General features: G+C 44.5%; 1 protein-coding gene across 8 annotated transcripts in view; it reads right to left on the reverse strand.

Moving 5' to 3' along the window:
• Nucleotides 1-2,462: 2,462 nt before the first annotated feature.
• Nucleotides 2,463-16,946, reverse strand: part of KIAA1328 (KIAA1328 ortholog) — a 200,859-nt gene continuing 186,375 nt past the window's right edge. For all 8 annotated transcript variants that reach the window (XM_088652812.1, XM_035100609.3, XM_035100608.3 and 5 more), the window contains one exon: nucleotides 2,463-5,983. In XM_088652812.1, coding sequence (XP_088508938.1) covers nucleotides 5,773-5,983 — 211 coding nt within the window. In that variant the 3' untranslated portion in view covers nucleotides 2,463-5,772. The remainder of the gene's footprint in view (nucleotides 5,984-16,946) is intronic.

Genomic DNA, 16,946 nt, shown 5'->3' on the forward strand with positions numbered 1-16,946 from the left:
TGGATTCCACCCAAAGTGGTTTGGTCCTTGGAAGCCCTTCATGGATTGGGACCAGGGTACCGCCTGTCTCCACCAGTACCTTCCCATATGCAAGGACCTTGATAAGAACATGAGAGGATCCTGCTGGATCCCTGTGGCAAACCTGAAAGCAGGATTCAAGCACAAGAGCCCTCTCCCCTCCTGTGGTTTCCAGCAACTGGCATTCGGAAGCATTTCTGCCTCCGACTGTGGATGCATTCTGGCTAGAAGCCATCAATTGCCCTCTCTTTCATGAATGTGTCTAATCCCTGATCTTGAAGCACAGCAGGTAGCAACTAGGGAAAGGGCCTTCTCAATGGTGGCACCCCAGCTCTGAAACGCTGTATCCTGGGAGGCTCGCCTGGCATGTTGTAATTTCAGTTCCAGGAAAAAGCACTGGGGGGAAAACACAGGCCTTCAATGCAATGATCTACTGTATTTGGGGTTGAATGCGTGGGTTTTGCATGACTTTACCGTTTTTTGCATTTTAAAAAATTCATCCCCTCCCCCTGCGTTTTTGTAAGTCATCCTGGGAACAGCAAATGAAGAACATGAGAGGATCCTGGAAGAAAGAATATCCCTGGAAGAAAGAAATAAAGATCAGATGTTTGGGAAGGGTCGCATTGGAGTTCCAGGCAAATTAAGCAGCAAGGGGAAATCTTCTTGAGAGAGCTTCAGGCGGCTTAAGAGTGCTGCGAATGGCAATGGAAAGGTAGGTCGGGGAATATTTTTGGAATACCAACAGTGCAGCAGACATCCAGCCTCACCAAGTGGAGCCCCCCCCCCCCCAGCATGCTGCTCAAAGTTTAAGACTGCAGAGGGCATGGGGGGAGGAGCAGCTCCCCAAAGCCCCGTCTGGGGAGTTGGTTAACATGTCACAATCCCTGGCAAAGTTATTTTTAAGTACTGTAAATCTCCCGCTATTATTTCTCTGGCTTGATGTAGTGAGCCATGTCATTTTGAAAGGAAATACATAACAGTATATTAAAGAAATCATGGATCTTCTCATTCATGTTTAAAACAAATTTATTACAATGTAAGAAAGCCTGAATAGCGCAAATTTATTATGATGATTTAAGGCCCCAAGCACTCGAGCTAAGAAGGCCTCCCGATAAATAATTTTCCTTTGGAAAAACACAGCAAATTAATATAGTTTGCCATTTTCCAAAGTTATATATACAAAAGTGAACAGTCTTAAATCAATATAGCTCCGGGTAAGTTTACTGCACCCTCAGCAGGCGGCTCAGAAGTGCATCCCAGCAATAGGGAGGAGGAGGGAGGAGGAGATGTCCTTCCCTCTCTGGGCAAAACTAGCTGCCATGTTAAATGTGGCACCATCTCTCATGAAACACAGAATTGGAGAGTTGGAAGGGATTCCCAATGGTCACTGGTCCAACCACCTGCAATGCAGAGGACCATCCAACCTCTTCTTAAAAACCTCCCATTCTATTAACAGTGGAATGCTTCTTTCGAGTCAAATTTCAGCATCAGGAGATGTGGGCACCAAGAAGGACAATTGTGTCTGCATGTTTGATAGTGCAATGGTCTCCCTCGAGAGCTTGTGGGCTCTCCTTCCCTGGAGGATTTTAAAGCAGAGGTTGGACGGCCATCTATCATGGATGCCTTAGCTGAGATTCCTGCATTGTGTGGGGTTACTTCCAACTCTACAATTCTATGTGTGCCTGCAGGCACCAGGACGATCCATGACGATGACCATTTCCTCAAAGGAGACATGGCAGGTGTCCCTATTCTAAATACCAAGGCTAGTCCTATAAAAGACTGCGTGAACAAGACTGTCATCACCCAGCTGGAGAGGGCAAAACCACCCACCTCCCAAAGGAGAGGATCTCCCAAGGGTATCTGCCCCACGAGGGTCTCCTGATGCCTCAATCCTTGGAAGAATTCCTAGAATCATAGCTATTGTCAAGTAATGATGAGGGTGCCTTTGTGAACCGGCGCTAATTCACAACATTGCCTCTGGCGTTTTCTTGTCCTGTCACTCGGGAAAGCCGCCCGCTTTGCAATCCCATTTAGGCAGCTTCCCCCACCCGTTTACACCCTCCTGCTCCTTTGCTTTGAAGGACCCTTAACTTTATCAGGCTACCATCTGCTGCCTGGACAGATATAACACACAAAACTGAGATGGGCTTTGAATGCTTGCATCTCAAGAAAAGCAACTTTTGCCTCCGGCGTTTCCAACGTTGCTTGGCCCAGTGTGTTGTTCGGTGTGTTTGTCAGTTGGGGGCCCAACAAAGAAGATGAAACATTTTCTTTCTTTCTTTTTCTTTCTTTTTTTAAAAAAACAGTCCAAAGTATCTGCCAACTTTCCTCTGCCTGGACGTGTGTGCTTCAACACAAAGGGAGGGGGAGAAAACATCCAGAAATTCCGCACGACATGCCAACTCACAAAACGAGGCAAGAAATAAAGAAACGAGACAGATAAGAAAGGGGGGAAATCCACCTTGATAATTTATTAAATTAAAACATTGCATGTGTTTATTTTTAAAGATCCAATCAAGTCTCAGGTAGTACTTACCAAACATAACCCAATAAGTATTTTGGAGGGGTGATTGTTTTTACAGATCCATTTCTTACAAAGTGCACATGTGTGTTGGGGGGAGACAAAGACGACGTCGACAACAACAACAGGCCATTTGTGGCAGAACCAAGACTCAACGCATGAAGACTCAACACCCAGCACAAGAATAGCTGCTCCAAGACCATTCTGATTCCACCCAGCAAGATTTACGTGGAGTAAATCTTGGACAGAGTCCTTCCCCTTGCACTTTGCTGTCCCTGGTTGGTGCTTTCAGCTACAGGAACTAAACTGCACATGGACAGCACTCTGAGACTTCCTGGGCTAGTTTAAGTTTCAATTCTCTTCTATTGCTTGAGCAGACAGGGGGGAAAAACAATTTCCACCCGCAACTGCTGATTTTGGTCTTTGACAGCCACTGATTTCCCCCTACCTGCTTTTCCTCTGAAGCTGTAACTATTCTGAACAACTTCAGCTTTATAAAGCCTTGTGACAAAATGCCTTTGGCTTCCAGAAAGGATTGCAAGTTGTGCAGAGGGTGTACATACGAAGCAGTCGGCATAGTGAACGTGCAGACACTACGGCGCCTGAATGGGGCATTTCCCATATTGTGCTGTCAATGTGCAGTGTCTCCAAATTATGCTGGGAAATGTGCAGACAAGACATCTCACCTTGCCCAGCCTTCATGCATTTCCCCTTGCTTAGCCACATTCAGCCATCGACATCTTGGTGGGTATCCTCACTTACGCAGGTTATGCAGATTGATTGGACAATGGACAAAGTTCCCGGTTGATGCTGCTCACATGTGCACAAAGGCAAGGATTTATGCAGTGTCTCCACTGAATCCCACAAGCTGCCATCTGTACACTAAAATGGCAGCCACCCTAACTGACTGCATGGACTTTTGAACAATTGAATTTGGAGTGCTTGGCCCAACTGTGCAACCAACCCTCTTGGACCCTCTTATTCCTTTTTTTAAAAATATTTTTAATAAAGTGCCTCAGAGACAGGTTTTTTTTTCCTATGGATGAATTTTAGCCATTATGGATAGAGTTTGAAGTTGAACCCTTGACAATGCTCCTTTCGAAAGACATTGATGACCAAGGTACAATTTGACACAAAAATCAACAGCATTAATCCGACCTGTTTATCAAGAGCTTTATCGGAAATCCTAGATTCAATATTAAAAGAGGTTAAATATTGGCACTGGCTAAGAACTGGAGACAAAAAAAATCACTCTGACAGAGAGAGCTCTGGAATGTAAATCTGAAGGCACCGCTTAAGGTTGATCTTAAAAAGGCAAGCAGAGGGGCAAACCAGGCAAACAAGAGAAGGCTAGAAATTAAAAGGGAAAATTATTGTATTCATTCCTGATGAGGGACTGTCTAAAAAGGAGAGGGGGGGGGAGAGAGAGAGCTTAGGAAGAAATCCTGTTGTTTTATGTTGCATTCGTTCTCCTGTTTTGGGTAGCTCCTATGTTAATATGAATCACTGTGCTCAAATGACAGAAATATAATAAAAAGCTCACAGTCTGCGCTGGAGGTCAGCGATATGCAGCCCTAAAAGACCATCTTGCCTAGTGAAACTAGAGACCGTGATGATGAGGCAGAAACAGCAGCAAAAAGCCTGTAAGGTGCCCCGTTCCTGAACGCTAAGGGCCAGCATCCAAGGGCTCAAACTGCGACACTGGAAGAAGCCCTAAATCTGCAGAATTTTTAAAGAGTTCAGTATTTCCTACTTGGACCTGTTCATTTCTTCCTATAGTGTATACTTGATCCTTGGGTCAGTGGAAGAACTTCAGGCTCCCTTCAACTTTGCTAAAAGCCGCACACCAAAAAAACTAATCCCCATGTGATCTGATATGGGGTGCTGAGACGCCTCTCCACTTGCAGAATTAAGGCAATGGATAAGCGACCCTCCTGTGAACTTAGGGGGAAAATAGCAGCTTCCCAGCCCACCTCGTGGACATAAGCAGAGAGGAAGGCAAAGGCCAGGGGAAGAAGGAGCATTTCAGAACTGATGTCTGCCCAGACTAAAGCTGTCCCTCTCCCTTTGCACCACCTTTGAGCTGCAGAAAGGGGAGTTTCAGAGTCGGGCTTCCATGAATTCATGCCTGTGGCTTGTTCTGCTAAAATATGAACACTAAACGGGACAAGAAGTGATTGTTGATTCCTGCAAACTGCAGCCATTTCAACTAATTCCGGACATTTCTTTAAATAACTGAACATGCAGTTTTCCTGGGGAAGGGTGGGGAGCATATTTTAAAAACAAAATGAAATAAGATATAGCACAAATGATTAAAGCCAGAAGGGGGAATCCACGTCACAAGTGGCAAGTGGGATGAATTACTGATTTGTCTTTATTTACAACGCCCAGGAATGGGTAGGGGGTTAAAAATAGAAGAAGAAAAGGGGGGGGGACCTCAGAGATAACACTCCATGAGCTGGTCTCACCCTGTAGCACTTTTCAGCATGGAGGAGTGGAGAAAAAAATAGCAGGTTAGGCTGTCAAAATGCTTGATTTTGTTCACACAGCTTAGCTGTAAGGGGCATACTCTCTCAGTAGATAGTCTATGTCTAATACACCCTTAAAGAAAAATAGAGAGAGAGAGGCTTATTTCGTAAGAGATTCATTAACTGAGAAATGTCCATTAGTGTTAAGAGGAGGCTGCTGCTTACCCATCTTCAACCCCCACCCCCGTTAAATGGCACAACACAGAATCTGACAGACGGTGCTGGGAATTCATTAGCTATATATATATATAGGTAGCACCCTCAATTTTAACAGGCTACTTGGAAAAATGATAAAAGTTGGAATGTGCTTTTGTGTATGAGCAAGCAATGAAGCTCTGGGAAACTGGTTTTCACAGCTAAAAAAAATAAATCAATAATGAAATACTAATCCCTTCCACAATGGCATGAATTTCTTTTCCTTTAAAAGTTATTACCTTGTAACCGTGCAGAGAAAGAGCCCAGAAATGTCCTGCTTACACTTCGGTCAGTCTGCTTGAAAGGATGTTTTTTAGACATGATTTGGAAATTGGGACAGGGGAACTATCGTGTTAAGTTTTTCTAAGGGGTGGGGGGAGTTAAGGAGACAATCATTCGTCAATCAAATAATTTAAAAGCAATATCCCAATGTGTAAACATGCCCATGTTAGAAAGGGAAGACAGGTCCTTGGATCCACCCGGAAGGAAAGGCGGCAACCGCTGGGCCCCTCAAATGAAAAAGATTTCCTCCAGAATCCGGCTCTCCTCTAGCTCAGCCATGGTCCCATTCATGGCACCAGTTGGGCTCTGCTTCCATCCAGGCTTCCTCCACCTCCTGCTTTGAGGCACAAGCACTTGGCTCAGGTTGCGGCTTTCGCTGTAGTGATGCTGCGAGTCCTGGCTCACTGCTTCCACCAGGTCAAAGAGAGAGGACTCGTACCTGGAAGGAGAGAGGACAGGAGAGACTCTATTAAAACACACAATGTTCTAGCGATCTTAGTAGATCAGAAGTTTAACACGAGTCAGAAGTGTGATACATCGGGCAAGAAACAGCTAATGCAATTCCAGGCTGCATCAACAGAAGTCTAGTGTCCAGATCAAGGGAAGTAATAGTTCCACTTCATTTGGCCTTGGTCAGACCACACCTAGAATACAGTTCTGGGTGCCACAATAAAGGGAGGATATTAACAAGCTGTAATGTGTGCGGAGGAGGGTGACCAAGATAATCAAGGGTCTGGAAACTAAGGAATGGCTGAGGGAGTTGGGGATGCTTAGCATGGAGAACAGAAGACTGAGATGAGAGCCATCTTCAAATATCTAAAAGGCTGTCAGGTGGAAGATACAGCAAGCTTGTTTTCTCCTTCTCCAGAGACTAGGGCCTGAACCAATGGATTCAAGTGACAAGAAAGGAGATTCCCACTAAGCATTAGGAAGAACTTTCTAATGATAAAACATGTTTGATAGTGGAATGGACTCCCTCGGAAGGTGGTGGAATCCCCCTCCTTGGAGGTTTTTAAACAGAGCTTGGATGGCCAGGGATTTTTTTTTTTGCTGCGAGTCCTGCATTGCAGGAAGTTGCATGAGATGATCCTTGGGATCCCATCAGACTCTACAATGATTCTATGATTCTAAGAACAGGCACAGAGATCGACAGAAGATTGTCAGTGGTCTCAGATATCACTGCCCAATGGAAAGTTGTCACCCCAATGTTTTGCTCTTTAAGGCTGCAGAGAAGTGCAAAGATCCACTGAAACTGGCAACAGAAATGGGCAGTAAAAGGCTAGAGAGAGGCACAGCAACGGCTCTGTCCACACTTGCATCTCTTTAAGATTCACCTTTGCATGCGAAACCCCAGAAATGGCTTCTACTCCAGCCTTTGCCCACCTGCTGCAACTTCCACCAGTGGCAGTCACAGAATATGGCAAAGGCTGCATCTTCTCCTCATGCAATTCCGTCAAGCACAAATAGTAGTCTAGATGTATCCTTTCAACTGAGGATTAGTTTGCAGGGGAAAGAGAGAAGAGGAAAAGTCACGCGCAGGCCAAGCTAACACGCCATGCCTGTGTTTCAGCTGCAAGCCAACTTGGAGTTAATTTCTGCTGCAAGTTTATCTAAGTTTTACAGCATTTCTGCTATCGGGAAAATTAAATGATTTGGCAGATTACAAGAGCAGCAAATGCAGGAAAGATTATTTAAAAGACCAGGCATTGGAAATCAGTCTATTTGACATCAGGGGCTCTATATGCAAGAAAGCAAACCCGCTCCGCTCAAACGGCTTTATCTGATGGAGAGACCTCTCCTTTTGGCTATTTAGTGGTTAATCCCCCGATAATACAGTTTGTCCTGGCCTGTTGAGGTGCCATCAGACAGCATCTGGCTGCAGGCGACGGAGCTCAGCGAGCAGGGCTTGAACCTCACCGAGCCAATTTCCTCCATGCTTATTTCTAAGGAAACATTTTTAAAGGGAAACTGCCAACATGCTCTGGCTCCAAAATGGAAGCTCCCTCAGAATGAAACTGACCATATATTGAATACAGCAGCTGCTACTGCAGCTAGCGTTGTGGTTCTTGAAAGGGACCAAGTTGTGAATTTTCTAGCCCAACCCTCTGATTTAGAACAGAATACCAGCTCCTAAAATCCTGGGTGGTGGCACTTTATGAAGAAAGCAAGCTTGTGCCATCAACTATGCGACACCCCTTCAGATATCTGAAGATGTCTCTCGTATCACTTCTCAGGTGGCGGCAGTTAAGTTGCCACCCTACAGTTCATGAGCTACTAAACTTCATTTCAGTTCATGCAGTTGAAACCCCCAAAGTGTCAGGGGCCGTTCCCCGTTGAAAACCCCACAGGCAGTGCTGCAGGACAGGCGAGGGTGCAGCAAGCACTCCCACAAACAACAGCTCACCATCACCCCAAATTGGTACTCTTAGTTACCTGGGCATTTCCCACATGCTTCCTCGCTGCCAAAATCCACGTTCCCCCTTTGGCGTCCACAATACTTTTTACTGTGTGGCTGCCATGAAACTCCCAACTAGCACCTTCTCTCTCTCTTGCACACAGCCTTTAAACATTTCCCCAGCTCCTTGGGAGTCATTTACTCACAAGCAGATTCCTTGTGGCGGTGGCCATGCATCAAAGTCAGACAAATCATAGAATTGTAGAGTTGGAAGAGGCCCTAATGGACATCTAGTCCAACCCCCTGCAATGCAGGAATATGCAGCTTATCCCAGACAGAAGGCATGTCCAAAGTCCGTTTCGGGGGCCTAATCCGGCCCCTAAGGCAGTTTATTTCCTGGGGTAAAAATCTTTAAAAAAACCTCAACAACTTCAATCCTAAAAAAAGGTCAACAACTTTGGATAGCCCCCACGGCCCTTTAGTTCATCAAATCTGGCCCTCTTTGAAAAAGGTTTGGACACCACTGGGGATTGAACCTGCAACCTTTGTGTTAACAGCACCACGCTCTAACCAACAGAGCTATATCTCCTCCCTTGGAACTGATGCTCCACTGGGAAGATGGTGTTGGTCCATGGAGCAAGTTCGACACAGCTGAGCCCCCCCCCCCATGTGTGTGAGCCAATTAGATCCTTCCCCCCTGCCCTCTTTTGGAAACGGCATTGGCTGGGATAAATTTTAAAGGACACCAGCCTCTCCTACTAAGTGCAGCAGACTGCCTGAGGAGACGATGGGAAAGGAAGAGCAGAATAGGTTTTCAAATACTGATACCGGTATGTGTGGGGTTTGGATAGGAAGTCCGCACAGAAACGTTTCAAGCGTTTTTTGACAGCTAACCAGTGGAAAACTGCACAAACTTACTATTATGAAAGTGCAACCAGACATGTCGTTTGTACATTTATCTGAAACAGCTTCAACTCACAATGAATATATTGATATTTGGGAAATATGACACTGTATTTTGGATGCATTTCCGTCACTAAGTGTCAGCATAATGTGATGCTTCATGAACACAGTACAATAGTTTCTTTATATATTTTTAAAAAACCCACCCCTATATTTAGCTGCATTATATTTTCGTCTTGCACCACCTGGCTTAAATAATAAAATGATTTTGCTCCAGTATGCAGAAAACGGCACAATTTCAAGCCAATCTGATATTTGGTGGAGTCAGTAAGAATTCTATCACTAGGCAAAAGTAATGAGATTTATTGGTGTCATAAATGCTCTGGCAGTAAGATATATGTATATTTCCTTAAACAAGCAGTGTCAGATATTATTTGATCATCATGTTCAGCGATATCTTTTCATTTACAGTCTCTGAAAATTTATTCTTCAACCATAAATGTCTAGAAAACACACAGCTCTGGTTCTTTGAAAAGGTGATGGCATTTCAACAAAACGTTCGCGCAATATGGCATCGGAGATTAGTAACTGTAGAGGTTTGCTTTTATTTAAGCGCATGTTCCCAATGAAATAAAAAGGTTTATGTCAGAAATTTGAGTGGAAACATAAAAATAAACCTCCAAGTGATTTATTAGTGGTACACGAATTGCCTTTGGATTCAAGCAGGCTTTCCGACTGATATAATGCTGCTTTGTACTTCTAACACACCTTCAGCTCCCAAGTACTTTACAAACATTAATTACAGATAATAAAACGCTTATGATAGTGTGTGCCGGTTTTACAGAGCAGGAAGCCAAAGCTTTGGTTGCTTAAATCACATGTTTCAGTCAACGGGGATGATTCAAAGCCACAGACGTCCCAGTGTGGAAAGTCTGGGAGAGGAAAGAACACAGTGTGCTCAAAATATGTTTGCTACCTCTTCCACCAGATGAAAATCAGGGCAGGGCTGTGGAAGAAGGCACCTATCTTGCCACCATCCTCTTTCTGAGATATTTCATAACTGATGCCTTGCCTCATGAAGAAGAGTATAAGTTTCCCCAACATCAGGACCCAATTGTGACTTTGGAAAGAGAGACAGAATGATTAAAGAAGTGAGTTTATAAATAAAAAGACACATATGTGGGTAGATTTATCAGAGAGTGGTACAAGGCTATTTCATGGCCCACGAAGCCACCAATATATCAATTGCCACTATGATTGTGTTGGAATTCCGGAAGCCAAGATTCAAGTTGACTCTATGGAATTAACCCCTTCATGCATTAATTAGGCTCAAGCATGCTGCTTATATGAGGCTGGTCATCCCTTCAGCATGTTTCAACCTGCCTTCTTCTTCTTCACACCAGTGACTGTGATTCCATCCTTGAGAGCTCTTGTGCTGTGTGTCAAGAAGAGGGGAAAAAGCTTTAGCTGGGAATGCAGTGAGTGGTGTCGTGGATATTCAGAGCCAGCTCTCGCATTTGATAAGTAAACAGGTTTTTTTTTAAAAAAAGCCAAATGCACTAGTCACTCATTACTTGCTAAATTCTAGTTCCTCACTAAGGTGGTGGTTCTGCACCTGGGCTGTGCCATTTCACGATGCAGGCAGAGGATCATGTGACTGAATACTCTGTCTCACACACACATTTCTCCCTGCACACTGAAAGTTAGCATCAAAGGGAAAGGATCCTAACCCAGCCTTCTTTGTGACATGACAATTTTCTATGAGAAAGCATTAAAAAAAATGTATGGGAAAGCATACTGCTTTACCACCTTTCATCAGAACTAGGCCCCAGCCTCATAGATATCCACATACAGTGGTACCTCGGTTTAAGTACACAATTGGTTCCAGAAGTCTGTACTTAACCTGAAGCGTACTTAACCTGAAGTATGAGTGTAATTGGTTCTGGAAGTCCATACTTAACCTGAAGCGTACTTAACCTGAAGCAAACTTTCCCACTGAAAGTAATGGAAAGTGGATTAATCTGTTCCAGACGGGTCCGCGGAGTACTTAAACTGAAAGTACTCAAACCGAGGCGTACTTAAACTAAGGTATGACTGTATTAACCTTGTTCCTCTTCCTGATTTTTTTTAATACATCAGCAGAAGTCTAGTGTCCAGATCAAGAGAGGTCATAATACCACACTATTCTGCCTTGGTCAGACCACACCTGGAGTCCTGTGTCCAGTTCTGGGCACCACAATATAAGAAGGGTATTGACAAGCTGGAACGTGTGCAAAGGAGGGCGACCAAAATTATCAAGGGTCTGGAAACCAAGCCTTATGATGGACCATTGAAGGAGCTGGGTATGTTTAGCCTGGAAAAGAGGAGACTGAGAGGAGATATGATAACCCTCTTCAAATATCTCAAGGGCTGCCACATGGAAGAGGGAGCATGTGTGTTTTCTCCTGCTCTGGAGGGTAGGACTCAAACCAATGGCTTCAAGTTCCTAGAAAGGAGATTCCGACTAAACATTCAAAAAAACTTTCTGACACTAAGAGCTGTTTGATCATGGAACAGACTCCCATGAGAGGTGGTGGACTCTCCTTCCTTGGAGGATTTTAAACTGAGGTTGGATGGCCATCTGTCATGGATGCTTAAGCTTGGATTCGTGCATTGCAGGAGTTTGGACTAGATGACCCTTGGGGCGCCTTCCAGTTCTAAGATTTTATGATTCTGTTCTATGATAAAACACATGGACTATGACTTGCAAGACTCAACCATGTTTCCCTTTAATGTAAGGCCAGAAGTGAGCCTAGAGAGAGATTCAAAGGCATCAGCTGCACCACCACCTAAACAACAGCAATCTCTACTTTCCTTTAAAAGTTCCAAAGGGAATTCTTCTATTTGTAGAGGCGCCAGAGCAAAATATTTGAGGAATCACCAGCTTTATGGTGTTGTGTGCATATTCTTAATATTTGGCAGTGGCAGAGAGAAGACAAGAGATGGGGAGAAACAGGCAGTGGAAACAAGTGATGGATATAAAAGTGTTGGGGGGAACCCAAATCCAAGTGCTTTCCTTCCCACAACCAAGATCACTCCTTATGACTCAGTTAAATACACAGTGCACTATCCCTCCCTTTAGCTCCCAGCATCAACACCCCTCGACACCTGAAGGCTGTTACTGCGCCTCTCCCAATCACTGTTTCGCAGGCTAGGTGCATTTTATCGCTCCCCATACATCAAAACTTCCTAGCCTGGCGATATCTCCTCTGAGCGGCTGCCTATTTATCATCGCTCCCTTTGGGATTTCAGTGCCCAGAGATGAGGACCAAACTCCCCCAGTGCCCTAGAACAGTCTCAGGAATGCACAACTCTGTTCTGTCTCTCCCCCCCCCCTCTCCCACTTTAATCTATGGCACCACTGAAGCATAATACATCATAGCCCACTGTAAAACCTGACGTGCAACGCTCACAGGCTTGCTGCCCGTGGGGTCACTGGCAATAAAACCCGAGGCTTGTAACAATGCCATCGGAGACAACTACAACTGTCTTTCGCAGGCGCCGGAAAGGGTCGAGGAGGGATGAGCCAATTTTGATATTAGTATTGCGGTCTTGTGAACCCGAAAAGGTAGTGTTTGGTGTGGTTATGGGGCAAATGCTTCAACGTGAGAGGCATTGGCTGAAAAGAGGCTCAGCTCTGCTGGAGCGTTTGGACTAAGGCAGAGAAAGTGATCAGTGCAATAAAGGGACAGTGCAGAAGTCTGCAAAAGAATGAGTGTGCAACACATACTTGGCTGCTCAGTATTAATAAAGGCCATCACCTGCAGCAGCAGCAGCTTCCAACACCACATTTAAAAAAGTTAGCACAAAATCAGATTAAAATGGAAGCACAGGTGATTGGCTCCATTGCTTTGCTGAGCTCAGTCTTGGCTGCTGAAAGGCAGCCCATCCACACCAACACACACAGGTGGTACAACAAGGCAATGATTGGATGCGCCAATGAATGATCTCTTCCATACCACCAGGAGGTAATGACCTGATAACAGGTCCCTCAATGAAGCTGTTTGATAAGAGGTTCAGGGGTGACAAAAAAGAGCAGTACTTCTGCAATTCTCTCCAACTGTGGTTGGAATGAAAGGGAGAATGCCTGTGTACTCTTCAGCCACCCACCAAAGTGGTACTTTGAAAGAAGAAGCCCAGATGCAAGTTGACAGAACTACATGAATCAAGACAACAAACTATTGCTTTGTAAATCTTCCAGCACCGCAGCAATGTTTTCTTTCTGCTTTTTAGCATGCACTTTGGAGAGCTCTGGGCACCTCTGGATGGGCATTCAATCCCGTTTACACGGCTGCATTACAGAAACATGCATTTGGCATCAATAATTCAGAAACACTTTGTTTGAAAGTTCAGATTTGGGGAAACACACATGAAGTGCATGCTTTTAAAAACAGATTATGTATCCTAATAATAACCAACTCACTCTATTTTTAGCGTAATGTGAACAAAAACATGTGATTAGGTAGATGAAGCCTACACACAGAGAGATATCTAAAACACAATGAAGTTTAGAAGCCTCCATGATCGGTTAAACAACCTCAGGCTAGGAGGGAAGGCATGGGATCTAGAGGAACTTCACACAATTACCTATCTCAGAAATCCCTGCCTAGCATATCTAGTAGATCCCAATGCAGGCTATCCATTCATGCCCCTATTTCCAAGATCCTTCCATTTGTTTTAGGTGGAAAGGTTGCAGAAACAGGATGTTTCAGGACGGGTGTCCTTATGTCCCTCAAACGCTCTCTCTCCTACTGTGCAGAGTGTTCTTCCAGGAAGACAATGGTGTGAACTGTTTGCAAATCGCCCCAGGTCTGTGTCTCTTTGCCTCTATATACTGTATACTCTTCTCCATGCAACTCCTCTCATTATACTTCCCCCAAATTCTTCCCTCTCCTGAGGCATCCTAGCCTTCACTGTCACCTGTTTCCTTATCCATCCCCAAAATCAATTTCCCTCACTACGCCGCAGGGCATGGAGCCACACACAATTTAGTGGCTTGAACACAGCCTAGAAGAGTATAAAAAGCATGGCAAGCTAAGCTCCACGTGCAGTTTCTCCATGGCAAAAGATCTAGAAAATAAAAAGAGCCAGCTGGATCAGACCAAAGACTTATCGAATCCAGTATCCAGTTTGCCAGGGCCCAACCAGATAACTCTAGGACCTACAAGCAGGCGTCTTTGGGTGTAAGGCACAAATTCAGTGATTTTAAGAAGGCTCCAGCTATAAAGTAAATGTCGGGGGGAGCGCGAGTCCCCCGCCATCCAGAACAACTGCAGTACAATTGACAGCATAAGCTTTTTACTGAACACTCCCTCAACTGAGAGGAATGCAAAACAAGAACAGGATGTTGGGGGCGGGGTGTCCCATACCACCTTCTTCATAAAGCCTATTATCAGCATTCCCGCTGCCCCCCATTTGGGGGTGGGGGTGGAATAGGGATACATTTGTGGAATATGTATTACTTGCTTTGCACCAACATTTCACGTAGGCTCACCCCAAGCTGGAATGAGAAAGATGCAAGATTCAAACAAGAGGAAAACCCAGCGGCAGACCAACTTCCCAATTGTAAACTTCTATGGTTTTGAAGTTGAAGAGGCAATGCTCCCTGGAGGTAAGTTTTCCAACCCAGCTGCCCCAAAGACCCATTTAATTAGCAAAGAGTGTTAGCTCCACATTTCCGACATACGGAGGCCTCCAAAAAAACATGACTTAAGCCAATCCAAAATGACTGTGACCCTTCCGTGCCCATAGGAAGAGAGAACAAAAGGCTGCGAAGGCTGCAGGCCGTGAAATTAAAATGTTCACAGATACAATGAAGTAACAATACCATGTTACCGGGGGGGGGGGGACATCTTGGAGGTTTAAGTGCACAGCAAGAATGAGAGAAATAATTTATGGGATAAACAGAAGGGAAAATGGACATTTCTTACTGAGGATTTCTATTCCCAGGGGCTCCTAGAGGACAGTCCTAGAACTTCACATCCAGGGCAGGATTCCGGAACAGAAAGCCATGTTTGGTCTGTGCTCTGTTATACCTTTTCTCTGAACACTGCCTCTGCACATGCCAAGGATTTGATCTCCTACGGCTTGGAAAAGTGGGGATGCCCACATAGTTGACCAACAGTTTTCCAGTGAGTGGAAACATCGATTGAATGCCACCAAGGTGGGAACTCCTCTTAGAAGATGCACTTTAAGCCCCCCAGGTGGAGACTTCCCCAGAGTCATAAAGGCTGAACTATGTCCTCTTTAAGCTGGTGTGATAATGAGATAGACGAAACCTGCCTGGATGTCCCCGTCCCCCCCAGGAAACAAACAATGCCCCCAACTTGCAGAAACGCAAAGTCCTATCAGGACAGAAATGGACATCTAAGGTGCACCAATACTTTTTCTGGGAAGATGAAGGATTCAGAGAGAATGGCACAAGGGACTACCTCTTCGGACTTATGGAACAGTGAAGTGACTTTGGGGACAAATGAAGGATCCTGCAAGAGAATTGATATTTTGTAAACTGAAAGTTGGCAGTTCGAATCCCTGCAATGGGATGAGCTCCCACCATTCGGTCCCAGCTCCTGCCAACCTAGCAGTTTGAAAGCACAAAGTGCAAGTAGATAAATAGGTACCACTCCGGCAGGAAGGTAAATGGCGTTTCCATGCACTGCTCTGGTTCGCCAGAAGCGGGTTAGTCATGGTGGTCACATGACCCGGAAACTGCGGAAAAATGCCGGCTCTCGCGGCCTATAGAGCGAGATGAACCCCAGAGTCATCCGCACCTTGTCCTAAGGGTCAGGGGTACCTTTACCTTAAGCTGCTTAAAAGCCTGCTTTGGCATTAAGTGATATACAAATTGAGCAATAATAATAATAATAATAATAATAATAATAATAATAATAATAATAATAATGCTGTCCTGAAGCAGGAAGTTGCACCTGATGACCTTCTGGATAAAACGCTGCCTGCATGATACAGAGTTTGTCAGCAAACCTTTTTAAATGATGGAATTTGTAGGAATCCAGAGGCTCTGGATTTTACAAATTCCATCATTTAAAAAGGTTTGCTGACAAACACTGTATCATGCAGGCAGCGTTTTATTTCCTCAAGTGAGAAGATCTCTGGGCTAATAAATTGCAGTGCCGCTCATAAGTTATGATGCCACTGAAATGAGATTGACAGGCACACGCGCCGTCTGCAAAATGCATTTACTGTGTCCAACTGCAGGGGAATGGGATTAGAATGCAGCCCCAACCCTTTGCCCAAAACAGCGGGAGAAGGGCAGGAAGTGAGTTGCAAACGCAGACAAAGAGAGAGAACTCCTGGCAATGTAAGGTGTAGGCAGAACTCATCCTGCTGGAAAATCGCCCGAAAGAGAGTCAGTCTAACAGTGCAAAGGTCATTTCTGACAAGGCATGTTTTTCACACCCTATTGATCCAAGACAGCACATAAGGGGAAAGAAAACACACCGCTGAAATGTGCCCGCATTCTGTCTGCTACACATTTAATAAAATCTGCAGGGCTCCGAGCTTATTACATTCTTCAAACTTTTACTCATTTCATCCCAGTGATTTCATTAAGTTAGATGGCGACATCTTTATTAAAAAAATAATCAAAATTGAAATGTTTCAATAAACCCAATTTTGGTTTTAAGTAGTAAAAGATGATTCAATGCAGACGAAGCAAAAATGAAAGTTAAAAAGTACAATAGCATTAGAGGGTTTGAAAACCTCTTCTTAAAAAAAAGAAGAAGAAGATTTTTAAGAAAGCCCCAAAGAAATAAGGGGCTTTTTGGAGGTTGGTGTTTCTATTCATTGACCCTGCAGAGAAAAAAAGAACTAATTTCACACACGCACACACCTTAACAAGTTACTCTTGCTAACTATTCTAGGCATGCATGCATCAAAATCTTGCCAAGTTTTTAAGATGGAAAGAAGCAAAGGAGCTGAGGAAAAGAACACAGGTAATTCAGCATCAAGCAGAAACCGCAGAAGCAACAGCAGTGCCAGGAAAAGACATGATATTTGTGCAAATAATAAAATCTGTTCCAAATCCACCCAAATAACCAACTTTAAA

The sequence above is a fragment of the Zootoca vivipara genome, chromosome 10, assembly GCF_965207765.1.
Source record: "Zootoca vivipara chromosome 10, rZooViv2.hap1.1, whole genome shotgun sequence".
In the NCBI taxonomy this organism is placed as follows: Eukaryota; Metazoa; Chordata; class Lepidosauria; order Squamata; family Lacertidae; genus Zootoca; species Zootoca vivipara.